We start from the raw sequence: 18,653 nt of genomic DNA, 5'->3' as shown, positions 1-18,653 counted from the left end.
TTGTTCTCGTTACTTTTGTTTATGTTCTAGTCTGTCGTCTTCTTTTGGCTTTCTTTAATCTGGTCTGTGAAAGCAGAAAGTTGCTGATCCCCGAATACAGCACAAACATCACAGTTTTCATTACTTTAGTAACAATTTTAATAATTGTTACCTTATTCACAGTGCTGCTAGTGTACAATATAGCACTCAGTATAGGATTAAATAAATCACTGACAACAGGAGGAAGCTCCAACAGCATTCCACTAAAATGTAATAATGTAGTTAGAACTATAGAACTGATAAACAAAGCAAATGACCCAATTTAACTTCTGATATTATTTACCAGAAACACAAGTCTGACAACCTGATCAGAATGGAGAGTGGCTGTTTTTTGTCAAATTTACAATAATACCCGTGGGCGAGAACGCTCGGCGCACACAGATGTCCCCGGCACACACACGCAGACATTTATGAGCCATCTTACAGGAAGTTGCGATGAGAGAGAGGAGACTTGCATCTCCAAGATGCTGTCGCCACAATGATATGAATTGCTTATGAGAAGACAGCATGCATTCTCAATCCCACTTGTGTAATAATATCACATTTTGAATAAAAAGTGACAGCCCTACTTACTAGTGTCTGTGTTTAAGTCTGCTTTTCCACAACAAGAACTATTATGAATACAACTTTTTCAATTTATTTATACCAATATGAAATGAATATGACATGTCTTTCAGAAACTTACGTTTAAGGATGTTTCTCTGCTCCAGCTCCTCTGTGGTGGGTCTTTGGCTCAGGCGTCTGAAAAGAGAAATCTGTGTTCTCATACATTTTTACAATGATTCAAACGTTCACAGCTCTTCAGAAATACAGCGTGGATCTTCACAGTTATACTTGTGAGAAAAGCTATTTACACCTTTTTTTTTCCCTTGTAAACCCAAAGGTTTATCTTTTTATCAGCCTCTCTGGTCAAAAGAAAACTAGGATTTTTACTGTGCATCATTTGTACTCGTACACCACCCACAACAACAAAAAAAACAATCAACATTCTCTCTTATGACCTCATATTTCTGCCAAATCTATGATGAATATTCACACCTAGATACATAATCCCAGCATGCTCTGTGTGTGTGTGTGTGTGTGTGTGTTGGTACCTGACTAGTTTGGAGCCTATCTGCTGGCGCATCTCGTGTCTTTCTGTCTCCGAGCTCCTTGGCAGAATGTTTTTCTCCTCCAGCTCTCTCTTGCTGGGTCGGTTCCCGAGCTTGATGTTTAGAGTGTCTCTCCGCCGGATCTTGATGGCCAGAGCACCTGAAATAAAGGTGCAGCAGCGAGAATTTGTTACAGGCCTTGAAACAAACGGCACAGTAATCAGTTGGAGATCACAATCAAACATTGATCAAGTCTACAATGATAAATGCGGATATTTTTGTGTTTAAGGGTATGTTTGACTGTGTGGTGCATACTATTCGTGTACTCGTCGTCTTCCTCGTCTTCTTCTTCCTCATCCCGGTACAGGATTGGGCCGTCAGAGTCAGAGTCACTAGTCTGGCTGTCTCTTGGCCGATCAGGGATCACCGTCACTAAGACCTGATCTGTTTTTACGCTCAGGCCCTGTGTCTTTTCAGACTGGCCCTCTTGCGACCTGCAGCCAAAAAAATAAAAAGTAGAACAGTCCTTGACTTTTTGAAAATGATCGACTAAATGTTCATACTTTGCTTTAAGTCTATTGTAAATCAACTCATTATCATTCGTAACCTTTAAATATGAAGAAATGCATGTTACTACTGTCAAACAATGCTCAGTATAGTGGTGTTTAGATCTCGCGTCACCGCGGTAACATTTCTGTGATCCACCATGGAAGTGATAAACAAAGGCAACAGCAACACTGAGCAATGGAAAACAGGTTGGAGTTTGACTGAAAATACAAATACAAATTCTACTGTTTAAAAAATGCTGTCATTGAGCAGGTTGACAGGAGAAATGCTTCTTGTCCCCGCCTGCCCCTGCTCCCTCAGTCTGGTGTGACAGCTGCTTGACAGAGCCTGTTTTCAGATGAGGGACACGGCGTACAAATACTCTTATGGTGCTTTGCCACGACACAGTCCCGGCACGACTCACCTCAACGCAGTTTGGTATTGTTTTCCATTACTATAGTATCTCCTCAACGTGGGCGGAGTCATCATAGCTCAGCTGCATGAAACCGACTTTGTTTTACATGCGACACACACAAACTAGTGACTTGTAAAGCAGTTGTTTTCTGTGTAACTGAATCATTAGACTCAGCTAATTAAAAAGATTTGTTCACAGAATTGTTCAGTACCGAGGCACAGACTCTGTCTGACACAGTCACTGAGCTGAAAGCTGAAACACAGCGGTTGTGATGCGGCTTGCCGCTCTCCACTTTCGGCAGTGTTGCCGCTAAATACACTAGACTCCTATGTTCAATGTTGAGATATTAGACGTTTCCTTGTTAAATGTTGGAGATTAACACGTAAGTTTTCAGGATTTTAAAGTATTTTAACTGATCTACAGTTCGGCATTGTTTGGTTTGATTCTTGTGTCGAATGTCAGACCCTTGTAAGAGCAGGTACTAAAAAGTCAAGTAGATGCCGTGCTGGGACTGTGTAGTGGAATAGCGCCATTACATCGTTTCTGTTTATGACCAAACAGAGGAAAAGTAATCAGCAACAAAAACCAAATGTTATGCACTGCAGCGTTAAAACTTTTCAGCATTAGAAATCCATTAAGGCAGCTTTATAAAGCATCACATATGTAAGATTGAGATGCAGAGATTGTGAACAAATGTCCTGACTATGTTGTTACCTGGGACTGTTCTTCACAGCAGGCTCCATTTCTCCATTCTTCTTTTCTTCCTCTCCTCCCTCCTTTTCATTTCTTCTTTTCTCATCCTGTGAGCTGTTATCCGTGTCTCCCTCTGTGAAGGAAGTGTCTTCTGTGACAGTGTTAACATGGGCAGAATGACCCGCTGTAGCTTCAGGAGTCACTCCTTTGTGGGTCTCCTTACCCACAGCAGAGGCATCCAGAGCAGATTGAGAAGTTCCCTCCGTCTCTTTGACTGAGGCTTTAGATAAGGCCGTCTTGGTGGTGCGTGAGGAAATGGCCGATGGTTTTAACGCCCCAGACTGTTTAGAAGTCTCTGCGGTGGCCTTCTGAGGTAAAGAGGAAGAGTTGGGAGTGCATGATTTACGGTTGGTCCTTGCATTTGTCTTGTCAGTCTGTGCTGCACCACCTGCATCCTTCAACGTACGAGAGCGTGGGTTGGAGGTGGACGCAGGGGTTGTTTTCGCTGTGCCTCCTGTCTTTTTTGGATGGGAGGATTTGGCTGAGGAGAAACAGGAGCAAGACATTGTAAGAGAGCTTTCTTCTCAGGGTTTCAGTTTTATTATAAATCTGAGGACATGCAAAGCTACACACGGGACACAAAACCCTCCAACTGTCTGCATGTGTGAGTGTGGTTCTCTCTATGAAAATCTCACTGAGGCATCTCTTAAGGTTTAAAATGAAATGATGCTGCTTTTTGTCTCTCTAGTGGATAAAGAGTAAACAAGGGTTAACAACCATAAAATCACTTGGAAGTCAGAAAAAAAGATATAAATTTTTTAGATATACATTATCATGTCATTATATTGAAAAGGTACAACAATGGAGATACTACTACAGAAATCAAATCCAAAAACCATCTATCATAATATGAAAGAAACAAATATAAATAGACACACTTCTTGAGTTTTAATTTTTACTCTGAGGTCCACAACTATTAAACAAATTCCTGGCACACAGAGTGATGTCTAATCATTTCTGGTTTTAACTTACCAAAGGACAAACACAAATTACTCACACTTAAAACAGTGATTAATCATTTATTAGCTCCATTCTTATTTTTAATACATTATATATAAGCATTATATATGCAATCCACAATTGATCTGTTATGAAGCTGCTATAATATAACAAATATCCAAATTTAGATTACCTAAAGTAACGCTGATATCCTTTAAATTCATCAATCATTTCTGTTGTGTTCTGGTAAAATCAGCCCAAGGGATGAGATTAACTTCAAGCTGTACTTATTAACACTAATAAAATATATGTATATACCAGTTTGTTCCAATAACAGCAGAAAAATACACAGGAGGCTTCAGAAAAGACCAGACAAATATTGCATGCACTATTATGGGCTGTGGTCAGGTTTACATTCATCATTGTGTATGTTATCAAGTACATCGACACACAGACACACACATGCACGTGCGCATGTACACACTTTTGCATCATTAGCAGAGCAGAGTGAATAAATGTTCACTTCTGCTTTGTGAGAAAACAGACAGACATGACCGGAAACCATTTCTAATGTGGAAAGGACATTATCCAGAGAAAGAGACAGGGAGGGGAAAAAATACTATTTTGCAGGAACTTGAAGGAAGCACTTCAAATACATGATGGAGTGTACATGAAACAATGGTTGACAGGCAGCTTTATATTGAGCCTCCTTTTCCATTCAAACAGTGATGCGAGCACATTTTCCATGCAGACAGGCAACAGGCAAACTGGCTTCAGGCCCCAACTAACTTACCAATGACACGGCTCGTGTTGTTAGAGCCCCGTGGGTTAGCTTTAGCCTGAGTGGATGAGCCTGTCTTGCCTGTTGTTTTAGATGTCTTTTTAGTCCCTGTGGCAACTTCTTTATGCCTGTTTGTGGCTGCAGTGCCACCTGCAGATTTGGATGAGGCAGGCAGAGTGGCACTTTGCAATTTTTTAGCTTGAACATCCTGAGGTCGTGCCTGGTTTGCCCGAGCGACGGGTTTAGTGTCACACCTCGCTGGGCAGAGCAGAGGAAGCAGGAAGAAAACGTTTGGCGTTTAGGTTAAAATGGAGAGTTGAGAGGCAGAAGAGAAGATGTGCCTCTACGCAAAATGGACATGCAAGACAAGCACACAAAGACAGAAGAGATGATTGCAGATAAAGAGTGCATTGAAAAGAGCTAATGATGATGACCAAAAGATGTGTGATCTGTATTCTCATTTACATAAGATTAACAGATAGAATGAACCCATTAACCTCCAGCATGATCCGTGTGTTCGTGTTCACAGTCTTAGTTGCTTGCGCCATGTTCCATTTATTGATAAATGAACAAACAAATGGCCCTGTTCAATGCTAACAGGGTTGAGATGAAAACATCTCAACACTTAAGCAGCATCAGATAGAGGAGCAGTGGTCTGTCTCTAGAGGGAGATGGAGATGCTGCTCTGTTCAGGCTGAGAATACCTGCTGCAGGCTGATGCAGTAATGGGAATATCTATTTGAACACATTAGGGCCGGTCAGAGATCCCACAGGGGATTCAATGTCAGGCTGCCGATACAAATGCATTCCACGACTGAGAGGAAAAAGAAACTTCAAAGAAACTAAAAACTACAACAACAAAAAAAACCCAGCAACATTGACGTCAAGCATCTAAAAATAAAATGGCCAACGTGGAAGGTTCACTGTTCTGTATCCCTCTATAAAAGGTCAAAGAAGTTACCTGGTTTGTCCTCAGTACGGATGGGACCAGTAGCCTGTTCCTGCAGCACTGTTTCTGGAGACTCTATGTCAACTTTGACCTCCTCTTTTGTCACACTGGATGTGGCATGGCCATTGAGATTTTGACTGTTGATTGACTCTTCTGGTGGAGAGATTAAAGAGTACACTCAGTTTATATCGTTTACCGTTTCAGCAATGCATGAGAGCACGAGAGAGGAACTGAAACAGAATGAAAACTGCTCATGCTGGTGAAAATAAATCACTTGGTACATCTTAAATATGACTCCATTTGTATTTAAAGGTCCAGTGTGTAAGACTTTGTGACATCTAGCAAACTACGGTGGCTTTTGTATACCAGAAACGTATACTGCATGGCAGCCTGTGTAAAATATATATTGACATAATAATGGTTGCAAAGCTTCTTCTAAAACTACAAAAAACAAAAATGTGTATTTAAATCGGTTACACACTATATTCAAATTCTGCTAACTCTGCTTTGTGTTATTATCATTTCTGATTTTGCATTTGACAGAAGTATTGAAAATGTGTCACAGGATGATAGACAAACCTTGGTCAGGGATGAGAACTCCTTTCTTGATGAGCTCCTCTCTTGTTTGTCTGGTGGAGATTTTTCTCTCTAGAACTAATGGATGAACAAAGTCACGGTCAAAGCATGATTCAGCACAAGGAGTTCTATTTAGTCCATCTAGTCCTCGACAGCTGTTACATTTTTGACAGAAATCGGAAAAAGCATTGCAGAACTGATCCAGTTTGTTCCTCCTTTTATTGCAAAGCAGCATTGCAATCCCCTAACTTCAGCGAGCAGAACAGCACCACATAAATGAGGAACTAGGTGAATTCTGTCATTATGGTACAACTGAACATCATCATCATCATCATCATCATCATCATCATCATCATCATCATCATCATCATCATCATCATCATCACCCACTGCACATTCTCTTGGCTGAATACACACTGGTTCATGATAATTAATTTGATGTTTCTGTTCATTGTCCCAATCTTTGCTAATAAAGCAGACAGTATCCTTATGCAGCCATAACCATCCACACAATCTTCAATTACATGTTGTCCTTCACTGCCAAATACATGACCTAGACAAACAAGTTTAATGGTGACAATCCATAGTGACCATTAGGCCAAAATGTATGTTTGAATAGCAATGGAGCAATCCATATTTAAATGTACAATGTAGAATGTGTTCAATGCTTCTGGAATCCAATCCAATGACAAATAGTGCATTCATGTAAAAACAACCAAAACAAAATTTTAACTTTTTTTTTATGAAGGATTTTAGTAAACTCTTCACCCCATGATTTCCGTGTTCAGCACAAATCCAAAAATATAAGCTGCCTGTGATGTTGTACAGACACTCATGAGCTTGTTCATAGAATTACAAGACAACACCCCCCACCCTCGCACACACACACACACACACACACACACACACAGTCCAACCTTTGGAAAGATCCTGGAACTTGTCACTGGTTTTCTTCTTCCTCCACTTCCAGGGTTTGAACAGTTTTCCTAATGATGACAGTTTTCCTCGTTGCTGCCGTGATGCAGGAGGATTCTGGGTATTCGTGGCACTGTCCACCACCACATCACAGCTGGCCAATGATGATGATTTCTCCAACCCATCAACTAGGAGAGAAAATATATGCAAAAATATGACATCTGAATTAGAGACAGGAAAAATGGGTCTGACAAGTACACATAAACAGATAAAGAATATTGTGGACATACATCTGCCCCACTCTTAAACTCAGCCTTGACCATCAAAGATGGAATATTTCTTACTATGTCTTTACAGTATTTGCAGTGTGTGTGTGTGTGTGTGTCTGTGTGACTTGGCTGGTTAAAGCCTTCCACAACTCCTCCACTTCCTGTTGAAAGATTAGATGAGCTTCTGGAAAATGCAGTGAGTGAATGGTGTGTGTGTGTGTGCACTATACACATACGTATATATATATATATATATACACATAGTTCTCGCGAGATTAAAGGACTTTTTCAAACTTGGGTTTAGAGTTAGGGTCAATTAGGTTTTGGTTAGGGTTAGGTTGAGGGTTGGGGATGGGCATTTATTTGTAAAGATTAGAGTAAGGGGATAGGGAATGCATATGGTCATAATATGTGTGTGTGTGTTGCTTTCACCATAGCAGAACCATACCAAGAAATAAGAGGTAATTCCTCAGATTCAAACTAACTGAAACTACATTTGTGTGAGTGACATCACCTCATATAAAACCAAACAATACCATAATACAAGGTGACGTGTGAGTGACATCACCTCATATAAAACCCAACAAGCTTCCAAACACATTTTGGTCAAGCGGTATTGGTTCCTCGTTTGTCAGTATATGATTATCAGTATCAATAAACTTACATAACATAACACTTGGTATGAACCTTATTCCTATCCCCCATGATACCTTGCACGAATTGTGGGCATAGTTTATTGCTGAGAGCAGATGGTAACTAGATGCTAATCAGTGAGAGCCATTGCGAAATGTAACACGTGGGGACATCATTTCAACAGTGTGAAGTTCACTGTGACAAAGCTGAAGTGTAAGGAACACTGAAACAGAAACTGAAAAATTCTGGTGAAGAAAATCACTGATACACTTCAAACAGAATGATGAGAAAATTGTCAATTTAACACCAGTTCTGTTTAGAACTAGACACAATTGAGATATGTGTAAATATAAAGACTTTAATTGATTATTTTAGTGTTAATTCAACACTGTCAGATTGTTTTACATATAAGTCACATTAGAACAATGATGTGGAAATAGTGTCTGTATTTCCCAAATAATATATACATTTTTAATAATTATTGTTTTGTTGTTAACGCTGCTAGATTTACTGTGTATTGAGGCATGGGAGGAAGTGGCTTCAGAAATTAGTTTGGTTGTGGTTTGTAAAAAAAAAAAAAAAAAAAGTAGGACACAATCTTATTTAAAGGCAGACAATATAGAGAGTGTTCAACATTAACAAGCCTGGGTTTTTAGTTTCAACATCAGGTGAAAAACTGACAAACAGCAAGATGCTCTTGAATTGCAAGACCAGCATGATCCTGTACCCATGTAACCCTGCTGCCCACACCGTGGAGAGCCTCTGGAAATAACTAGCTTACTGCTACTTCCTCTTCTGCTCAAGAAGTTCCAAACTTAATCATTTAATGAACAGTAGCACCTCCAGGAATAAGGTGAATAGTTAATTGTAAAGCTACTTTTAGCATCACTTTATCTCTGGTGGTGAGGAAAGAAGAACTCTCCTCTTCTCTCACAGTTATCCACCACATACCGCTGTGTTCAGATATCAGTATCGACAAAATAATAACATCCCCAGATGTTACTGTGAATAAATGAAGAGGAAAAAGAAAAACTATAGTGAAACACGGAAAAGTGTAGCGCAGAGCACAGTATATTCTCTCCCGTAGTTTTAGTCCACACACGTGCACATACACACTTCCTGTTCCAGTATTGATATCAAATCACAACAATAGATGCCTTTCAGCAGCTAATGATGGGAAAATCAGTCACAGCAATTATCATCAACGTTAGCTCGATTATTAAACCTCTAGCGGGGACAAACTGAGGACAATGGTCTAAATGATTTCATATAGAGAAGAGAAAAGAAAGGAGAGGAGCTGAGAGGATGAAAACAAAAGGCCACTGTGAACTTTAGATCATCTTAAAAGAAAGCTCTTAAAGTACCAAGAATAAATAGGTCAAAGTTACTTGTCAGTATGGGAAGGTTTGAGAATATGTGAGACTCATGTGTCATACAACAGTATGATAAATAGACATTTTAGTGGGCTTATGTCACACACACGTAGTTCACGATACATTCACAATTAGTGTGTTGAGTCTAAAATCACCCAACAACAACTTCACTCTAAATTCTCTGTTTGTGAGTCAGTAAAATACACCCAAGGCAGCTTTACAACGCTGTTTACTGATGCCAGTTTCCTTTCTGCAGTTTTCATTACAACAGAGGTTATTTTTGTTTTTAAAAGAGGAGGTTCAGTCATCCTGCTCTGCAGTCTGATGGTTCCCATGGTTGAGTGCCTTCAGCATGGATCAAAGGTGCTGCAAGATTTGCACATCTTAATGTGCATCTAAATACATTTTCATAGCATAAAATAAATAAATTACAGACCTGTTAAAACAGACTAAATTAGCTGTGTCAACACAAGCCAAACACCCTGGGGGAAGAAGAAGAATCTCACCTACAAAACAAGTCTAAAGTCATATTGTTAATGTTTCAAAACAACCTCTAGATATACAGTACCTCCTCCTGCCACTACAGTAAATTACAACCACTTATCATTTGTAATGTTGCACCAGATTTTTCTCCTATGGTAAAACCATTAGCAACAAAGGGAGAGATTTAAGTAATGGAGCAAGCAGAGAGCTATAGAATAACTAAGCCAATTTTCTTATTTACACAGCCAGGACATTGGCTGGACATGGTACTTTACATTGCATGCACAACAACATACACACATTCATGTGCCAAGTCAAAAATAAAACACAGGAACTGAAAATGTTGGTGGTTTCACAGTACGGCTGCACTGATCACAAAGCAAATCAATCTAAGAAAGTAACACACTGTATTTCTAAATTCACCTGAGCTTAACTCGCGATTTAATTACACATAACAACTGCCGACTCAGCGTCATGATTCCACACTGGATTTCATACCAAAGCTCTTTTCCCCCCCAACAGATGACTCATGAGGTCATGTAGGAGGGGTGAATCAAGATTTGGATAGCAGCTGTGGAAGTGGATGGGATAATCAGAAACACAACTTAGGACACATTAGAAATCTGACTTGTTCAATAAACGGAGAACATTGTGCAACGACGACACAAGGGCCAGTAATGTTTTAGTTATACTGTATGTTAACTGCTGTTCAGCCTCGTCTCATATGTCTTCAATGCGCTGTATGTTACACATTGTGTGGAACAACATCATTGCGATTGAGTGGGGATGTATTGCGACAAAGCCTTTTTTTCAGACACTATGGCAGGAACATGTGTTCAGAGAGAGGGGGAAAGGGAGAGGCTTCCTTCCTTCACTGCAAGTCACCGGAGAAGGAAGAACCAGACATAAGGCACAGAGGAAGAGGGACTGAAGGGGAGAGAGGGAGGGCGAAAAAGAGAAGAGGCAAAAAGAATGGAGAAAATAAAAAAGGGGAGAAGTAGAAACTGAGGGGGGGGGGGGGTAACAAATGAAATATGGAAGAAGGGAGAGAAGAAATAGTGAGAGAAAGAAGGAAACAAGAGGTGTTGGACGAGAGCAGAAGTGGGTGGGCACCACGGTGTAGCTTCAGTTTTTAACACTTGGGTCATTTCTTCCAAATCTCTGTCCAATGTAGGACAGGGAAGCTCAGTAGAGTTTAACTCATGATACTCACACGACCTAGCAGTTTGGATTAAGTCAAGAGTAATGGAGGAACAAGGGAAACAAACAGGAAACTGCAGCTTTACAGTATTTAACATAGAGCAATAACTCAACAGGATATCAGTTTTATGTTATCATTGAATCAATTCCCCCCTGCTGCTCTTAGTCCTGTATATCCAGCATTTAAAACACATCGCATTGTGTCACACAATGCCGAATGCACATCATTATTATGTTGACTTAAGTATGCAACTAAACAGTCTGTGTTGGGCCTCAATTGCTGACAGAATAATAAAAACGGTTTATGTTGTGTTTTCATCAAGTGTTCTTCCTTTTCTCTTCCTAACTGCATTACAATTTTCCCATAAGGATGTGAAATGTTTACAATCATGGCTTACAGACGGACAGACCAAAAGAAAAAAAGCTTAGCATGTAGTTATGACACAGAAGACACTGATCCCCTTAAGCTTGAAATTATATTTAGTGTTGTTTATGTAACTCCACTAAATCATACTTGCTGATTTTTTTTCCATGGTAATCGCTAGGGTCAATGTAATTATTAAAAAACTGCTAAGCTCCCAAACCACAAACGAAAATCTATGTACACTCTGCACTTAGCTACAGTGTATTTATTTTAAAAATGTTACACTCTCCATCAGTGAGTGAGAAAATGATATTGTTTATCCAAATATGTTTTATTTTAAAGGGGACATATTATACCTTATTTCTCCAAGTTAACCTAATTTCCTTGTGTCCTAATGAGCATGTCTGTGACATGCTTTGGTAACAATACCATAAGGATGAAGCACGACAGCGGGGTTAGGGTTATCACCCTGCCCTGGTTTAGTAGTATCTCTTTAGGTCCACCTTAAAAAAAAAAGTAACAAAACTTAAGGGACAGGAAATGACATCATCCACAGAGCTACCACTGGGAGCTAACAGCAGTTAGCATTTGGAAAAGTGACCATTTGCAGGCTCGAGCAGGCACATTGCCGTCATATATAACATGTATCCACTGGACAGATAAATCCTCTGAGGCTGGAAGTTTGTGTAGGACTCTGTGCTGCACTGTGGAGCCAAGAAGATAATTTTTTGCGGACTTCCAGTTTTTTGCCCTCGCCAGCACTCTCGCATGTTTTACGGACAAAGCGGAGCTCCGCAAGGCAACACTTCCAGGAATTTAGCACATTGTGACGTCCCAATGAGCGCAGAAGTCAACATTGTGTGTTTCATATCCTGTACTTAGACTGAGGAGTACCACAAAGACATGAGTGAGTCATCTTTTTTCACACTTTGTCGACTGATAGGACCTTCACAGTCCCTAATATAAGGATTTAAATGATTAAAAAGTTGATTTAGCATAATATCCCCTTTAAGGGAGGATCTAAACTGCTATGAGCTGCAGCCCTTCGTTCATTATTAATTTGACAAATCTTAGATTTGACAGATATTAGCTTTAGCACCAGTTCTCATGGTGAAATATATGCTTAATCAGCAATTCTGCTACATCCAGCTTCTCAAATGTGAGGGTGTGATGCTTTTCTTTGCTGCTGATCCTTCCACAAAGAGCTGATACCAAAGTTTCACTATCTTTGTTTTAGGGTTAAACATAATGTCACAATAACAGATATTGAGAATATGTTAAATTAATGTGGTTGTTCTTGTTATAAAAGAGTAGTTCAAGTCATAAAAAAGCAAATGAGGAAAATAAGGTTTTGGCTATTTAACCAAATACTCATCTAATAAAATGTATGACATCTTAGGAATATGTTTACTCTACTTTACTTTATTTCACCCTTATACAGACTTTTATAAATGAAAACTGAATTCCCATCGCTTTGTAAAGTCTCCTCCTCTAAAGTCCAGAGCTGCCTCCATCGCTATGTTCAAATTAGTTCTTTTGTGACTTCAAAGCCTATTTTCAGACATATTTAAGTAACAAACATACCAAACATGTCAGCAGCAACCACACATAAAGCCACACTTCAGAAAAACCTGAGCTATCACTTTAAACTCTGTTGTCAAACAATAAGTAAATCATTTGACTTTTTTTGAAAAAATAAAAAAAAGCTTCTCTACGTCACAACCTCTATGACACCAACTGAATATTTTTAGTTTGTGGACAAAACAAGACATCAACAACGCTAACAGTCATATAAATGATGAACGTCTAGGGAGCCTTGAAAAACAGGGCTTGTTGTTGACTCAGTCATGACATATTTAAATATAAATCCACTCACTGTAGAGTTAGAGCTTCAAATAGTTCCTCTGTGGCAGAATTAGTAACATCTAATGATGAGACTGCAGACAAAAAAAGGACTCCTCTGCTCAAGACCAGCAGGGAACTACAGTGCCCTTCACAAGAATGTGGTCATTCGGTGCATGTTAAAAGTCAGATTTTAGTCAGACTAAGTCAATAATTCAGTTTACTTAATGTCATACATTGGTCTGACTAACATCAAGCTCCTCTTAGTCCAACTAACATACATGGATAATGTGATTCATAGTCCAATTACTCCTGCATTGGAGTTGGACTGGAGTTGGACCAAAATGTCCTACCCGGTCTTTGACCCGGAAGTAGAAGGAGACAGCATATAAACTGCAGAACCGTTGTCCGAAACGAACAACCCGATGGCGTCGGGGAGAGTTAGCTACGGAGTAGTAGACCCACTTTTAGACTGATGAAGAGACAAGATTTATGTATGTATGAAACATACAGAACACAGCATCCATCTCAGCATCCACCTTGCCATTCACTGTTTGTTTTTCTGCAATGTAAATGTCAACATGAGAATCATTCAATATACACTAGGTTATAGAGAGATAGAGCACCATTTATGGAGGCGGAGTCAGATGTACAAGGCCAATAAATCGATACTCGGGACTTGACAAGTTGTCCGATTGCCTGTTTTAGTCGGACTGCGGCCTTAGCTCGATTAAACTGTGCATGTAAATGGACTTACTGTCAGATGATGAAGTTAGCACGGATGTTATAAAGTTTGTTTATGCCTCATGTTTTTGTTTGCGAAGCGGTTTTCCTTATTTCAGTAGTAAGCCTCAACTTGTACATTCGGGCTGCTGTAGAAACATGGCAACTCAAGATGGCTGATGATGACCATAACTATAAAAGGCTTCATCACAACTAACACACCAAACACTGATTCAAACATAATTATGAGATATATGTCCAATTTCTGCCAATAAACCCTCCTTATGCTTACACATTACATCTTTAATAACTCAGCTGCTCTTCTCCATTAACCTGGACTGATGTCAAACTGGCTGCTAAGTACACAACCGTCTGACAGTGAACTTCACTGAAACTATGTCGCTTTATAAACACACACGTTCTGCATTAGTTGGCTGATTCACTGGTTTGACTCTCACACACACGCACTCTTTTAGAAAAGACTCGTAGCCAACAATGCTGCAAACAAGAGCGTTTGAATTACTCGGAACACATACAGGTCATCGACCTCCCTTCACTAGAAAACCAGTGAGCGCTCTCTTTTTATGCAGCTGTGTCAAAGTTTCGAAAAACCATGCGACACAAGAATGTTAAACGAAAACAAAAACACACAACGAGAAGACTTCCGGAGTAAAGATAGCGGAATGTGTGTGTGAAGGGAAACTGCACACACGTACACACACTTCATACTCACCGCTCGCGGTCTGGGACACAGCAGACACAGCAGTCTGACCCATAATCAGCTTTATCCAGAGAAACCGGGCCGGACCGGGCCCCCAAACCCGCAATCACGGCTTTCTATCGCCGAATAAACTCTGTCCGCCGAGTGGGTTCATTTCAAAACAGTTACTGAACGTGATGTCGCTGGAAACTTGGTTCACTGACTGAGTGTGAGTCCCTACTACGTCGTTACTTCCCCTCCCTCCACAACCACCACCGCCCCCCGCCCCCACCACCACCTCCTCCTCCTCCTCCTCCTCCTGTGAGCAGCTGAAGAATGCCTCTCATTCCCCTTTGCGGGATTAGACTATGGATGAGGAGTAGCTGCCGGGGTCAAAGGTTGAGGGGGGGTCCCACACCTTAAAACCAGACGTTTACATGCTAGCACAAGCTAGTAAGCAGCAGGAGCTGTCACCACGCGATTGACAAACACAGTCACCATGACAGAGAAACATTCCTTATTTTTGTTTTTTATATACAAATGAACAGTAGTTGAACGTTGTCTTTAACCTCCTGAGTGGTCACAGCACAAAACTAGGTCAAGTGTCGAACATTTAGAAGGGTTTAATGTCAGAAATGGGATATGCTGTCAGTGTATATTTAATTTAAAAAACAGTTTGGGTTGTAGCCTTACACATGTAGTTTAGGCATGTAGTTTAGTTTAGGCACCATTTTGTGCCATCATGTTTCTACAGTAGCCCAAAATGGACAAAACTGTCATAAGGCATGTATTAAGCAGAAGTTAACAAAACTCACAAACAAAAGAAATGAAGATGCCTGACACAAGTGGGAAAGGAAAGGATGAGTGGAGAGTCTTCATTTTCTCACCACTAGATGTCACAATTCTTACAAATTAAAATAATTACTTTGGTTGAGCTCCTTGAAAAGCACTTTAAAACCTCAAAACTGTTTAGTCAACCTGTTTACACAGAAAGCTAACCAACCCTAACCGACAAAACCCTAGAGCTCAATTAGATAATAAATTAGTTGAATTAGAATAATTTTTAAGCAGAGATGCCAACCAGTTTCTCAATTGTGAAAAGCAATTAATAATGTCACTGTAAATTAAATTGTCCGACAGTAAAAGCTCCATGAGTCTGTGGACCATAGACTGAAGCATGGAGCGCTGCTCTGCTTTTGAAATTGTATATGTTGAATACTGAAGCACTCAGGCTATGAAGATAATGCATCGTTCGTTGCAACGTTGCAGTTTCCTGAGTGTAAATTATTTTCAAAGCGAAATAAGAGGATAAATAAATAAGCTTGATATGAACTTGTGGTTTTCAGATGACACTTGTGTGCTTTACTACAGTTAAGGAAGGCAATATACTGTATTCCAGTACACATTATAGAAAACATGCTGAGTCAGATTAATAACACACAATATATTAAATACACAAATTATGATGTAGCACTGTTTAGTACTATGTGTACTAATTTTTAAGTAAAAGGAGAAAGAGCATGTGAGCAATGTTGATGCCTCATTCGCTGTGGCATTGTTTCGATAAGCTTCTGCAATATCACAAGATTTATTTCCGTCCAGTGTCACATTCATTTTTCACCAAGATCTTGTATTGATGATGGGAGAGTCGGACCACTGCGCAAAGCCTTCTCCAGCACATCCCAGAGATTCTCAATGGGGTTAAGGTCTGAACTCTGTGGGGGCCAATCCATGATGTGCGAAAACGATGTCTCATGCTCCCTGAACCACTCTTTCACAATTTGAGCCCGATGAATCCTGGCATTGTCATCTTGGAATATGCCCGTGCCTTCAGGGAAGAAAATCATCCATTGATGGGGTATAATCAGCTGACGCAAATCTTTGGGCGCATAGTGTTGCTGAACCTAGACCTGACCAACTGCCAAGACTATAAACCGCTACTGTGAAAAGGTGGTCACTTTTTTATATAACACATGAAACCATGAATGACAGGTGTTGATTAAGTGTGTTGATACATACAGTAGCTGCATTACTCTTTATGACGTGTTTACTGAATAGAACGATCTGTGTATTTCCTTCAATATTTTTTTTTATTGTTTTAAAGAGGAAAATTATGCTGGTGTGTGCAGACCATAGACTTATGTGTGTGTGTGTGATAGAAAACTGCTTACGTCAGGAAAAGATATCCACTAATAGACCTCACTCTTGATCCTCAGAAGCAGGGATAGATAAGAGCGGATGGCTGTCATCGGAGGAGGTCCATTAAAGTTGATAAGCAAATAATGATTGCTTTATTTCTGCAGATTTCATAATCTATACATTGGCAAATAAAAATGTTTTCCAGTGTATAAATGTTGCTTTATACCACACAGATGATGATAAAAGGAAGTAAAAGTGAAATATTATTAGAGTTACTGTATTAATGGACTACAACGTAAGATTGAACAAAAACCAGCGTGGCACTAAATTGTTCTAGCTTATAGAGTTCATAATGAATCAATGGTTTTGGGTCTTGACAGTGGCTCTGAAGGGCCACGACAACAAACTCTGCTAATAGTCAACTTATTTTCATTAAAAAGAGAAAGAGAGATGTAAATGAAGCCTGACTCCAGTGTGTAATGGGATGAGATGGGGAGAAAAAGTTTCATAGTAGAACACAGCACAGAATAATATCTGCTTCATATTACACACATGGCCCCACGTCACTTCACTGACAACTGTGATAAACCAAGCCAAACACTCACCATGTGTGTGTGTGTGTGTGTGTGTGTGTGTGTGTGTATACTTGTATTTGTTACCTCTTTAGGACACGTCCTGGCATAAACACTGACCTTGTCAGGACCAACAGTCCTCGTGGAGACCAAAACATATTCCCTAATGAAGCAGAACCTCATTTCTGAGCAACCGGTTAAGTTACACGATAAGATTTGAATTGCGGTGAGGTTAAGGTCAGGGATAAGGCTTTGTTTGGCTGCTCAAATGAATGCAATTCAATCCAGTGTCCTCAGAAAAACAACTGCACCAACCTGTGTGTTTGTGTGTGTGACCAAGAGAGACAGAACTCTATCTGTCATCTCTGTCAACAGTGTCAGTTGAGATCATGCAGAACCAGGCCTGACAGAACTCCCATATATACACTCAGTGTGACATTCCAAGCCAAGACTGCCATCTAGTGTTCACTACAAAACTCAACTCTTTGCTCAACAGCTGTGGGGATTCCAGGATGACGGATAGCTCCTGTAGTGACGTGTGCAGACACTGTACCACATCCTGTACCTCATGACACAGTCACACTGAATCTTACAGCTTTTATGGACATGGATTCCATAAATCCTCACATTAGTTCAAATAATCTAGACCCGGTTTTGTTTGTAGTGTACACTGTTAAGACTTAAACATATTTATTTAAGGGTAAATAGGAGGCAGTCTTAAGAGGTAACTAAATAAACGGGTGCAGGAGGGAAGCCGTGAAGACGTGGGAGGATGGAGATGCAGAGAGATTTATAGTGCAGCTAACTGACAGTGTTAGCATTGACATTGACAAACTATCTGTGTACCACGTCAAACTGAATTCAATTAATTTGCTAAATTAATTTAAACCATTATTTTCTTTCTTTTTTTACAAACAAAGGTGCAAAGAAAAGATTTTCAATGTTTTCACTATGTGACAAATCTTAGTTCATCATAGGGTTTGTTGTTTTAGCAATGTTATAATGAACATGCAGTATCACTTTACTGAAATACATGTATACATGTATAAATACAGGTTAAAGTACTTAGTGTGACTTACCCGCACTCTCTTAAAACCTCATTAATGTTTAGTAAAACCTGTTTTCCTATTTCAAATCTGCTTTGGTAAAGGTCTATTACGCCACGAGCACAAGCTAAACTCATTGACAACTTAACATATAAGACTAACTTTCAGTCACATGAATTAAACGGTATTGGTTAATTATTAGATCCAATCCATTTAGAGAAGCTGCCTTGACCAGACATGGCGTGCTGTGTGCAAGAATACAGTATATCCAAAACAAAAATAATTGGAAATTAAATTTGGGAGGT

The 18,653-nt window shown here is 39.7% G+C and overlaps 1 protein-coding gene across 1 annotated transcript in view; it reads right to left on the bottom strand.

Moving 5' to 3' along the window:
• phactr2 (phosphatase and actin regulator 2) overlaps positions 1-18,653 on the bottom strand; it is a gene marked incomplete at its 5' end in the record, with an annotated part of 38,492 nt that overhangs the window by 5,765 nt on the left and 14,074 nt on the right. The window contains 7 exons of the mRNA XM_083897538.1: positions 725-780; positions 1,134-1,290; positions 1,446-1,624; positions 2,806-3,325; positions 5,526-5,666; positions 6,093-6,167; positions 7,007-7,192. Coding sequence (XP_083753664.1) covers positions 725-780; positions 1,134-1,290; positions 1,446-1,624; positions 2,806-3,325; positions 5,526-5,666; positions 6,093-6,167; positions 7,007-7,192 — 1,314 coding nt within the window. The remainder of the gene's footprint in view (positions 1-724; positions 781-1,133; positions 1,291-1,445; positions 1,625-2,805; positions 3,326-5,525; positions 5,667-6,092; positions 6,168-7,006; positions 7,193-18,653) is intronic.

The sequence above is a fragment of the Microchirus variegatus genome (genome assembly GCF_963457635.1).
Source record: "Microchirus variegatus genome assembly, chromosome: 11".
In the NCBI taxonomy this organism is placed as follows: Eukaryota; Metazoa; Chordata; class Actinopteri; order Pleuronectiformes; family Soleidae; genus Microchirus; species Microchirus variegatus.
This window is presented reverse-complemented; position numbering and strand designations above follow the sequence as displayed.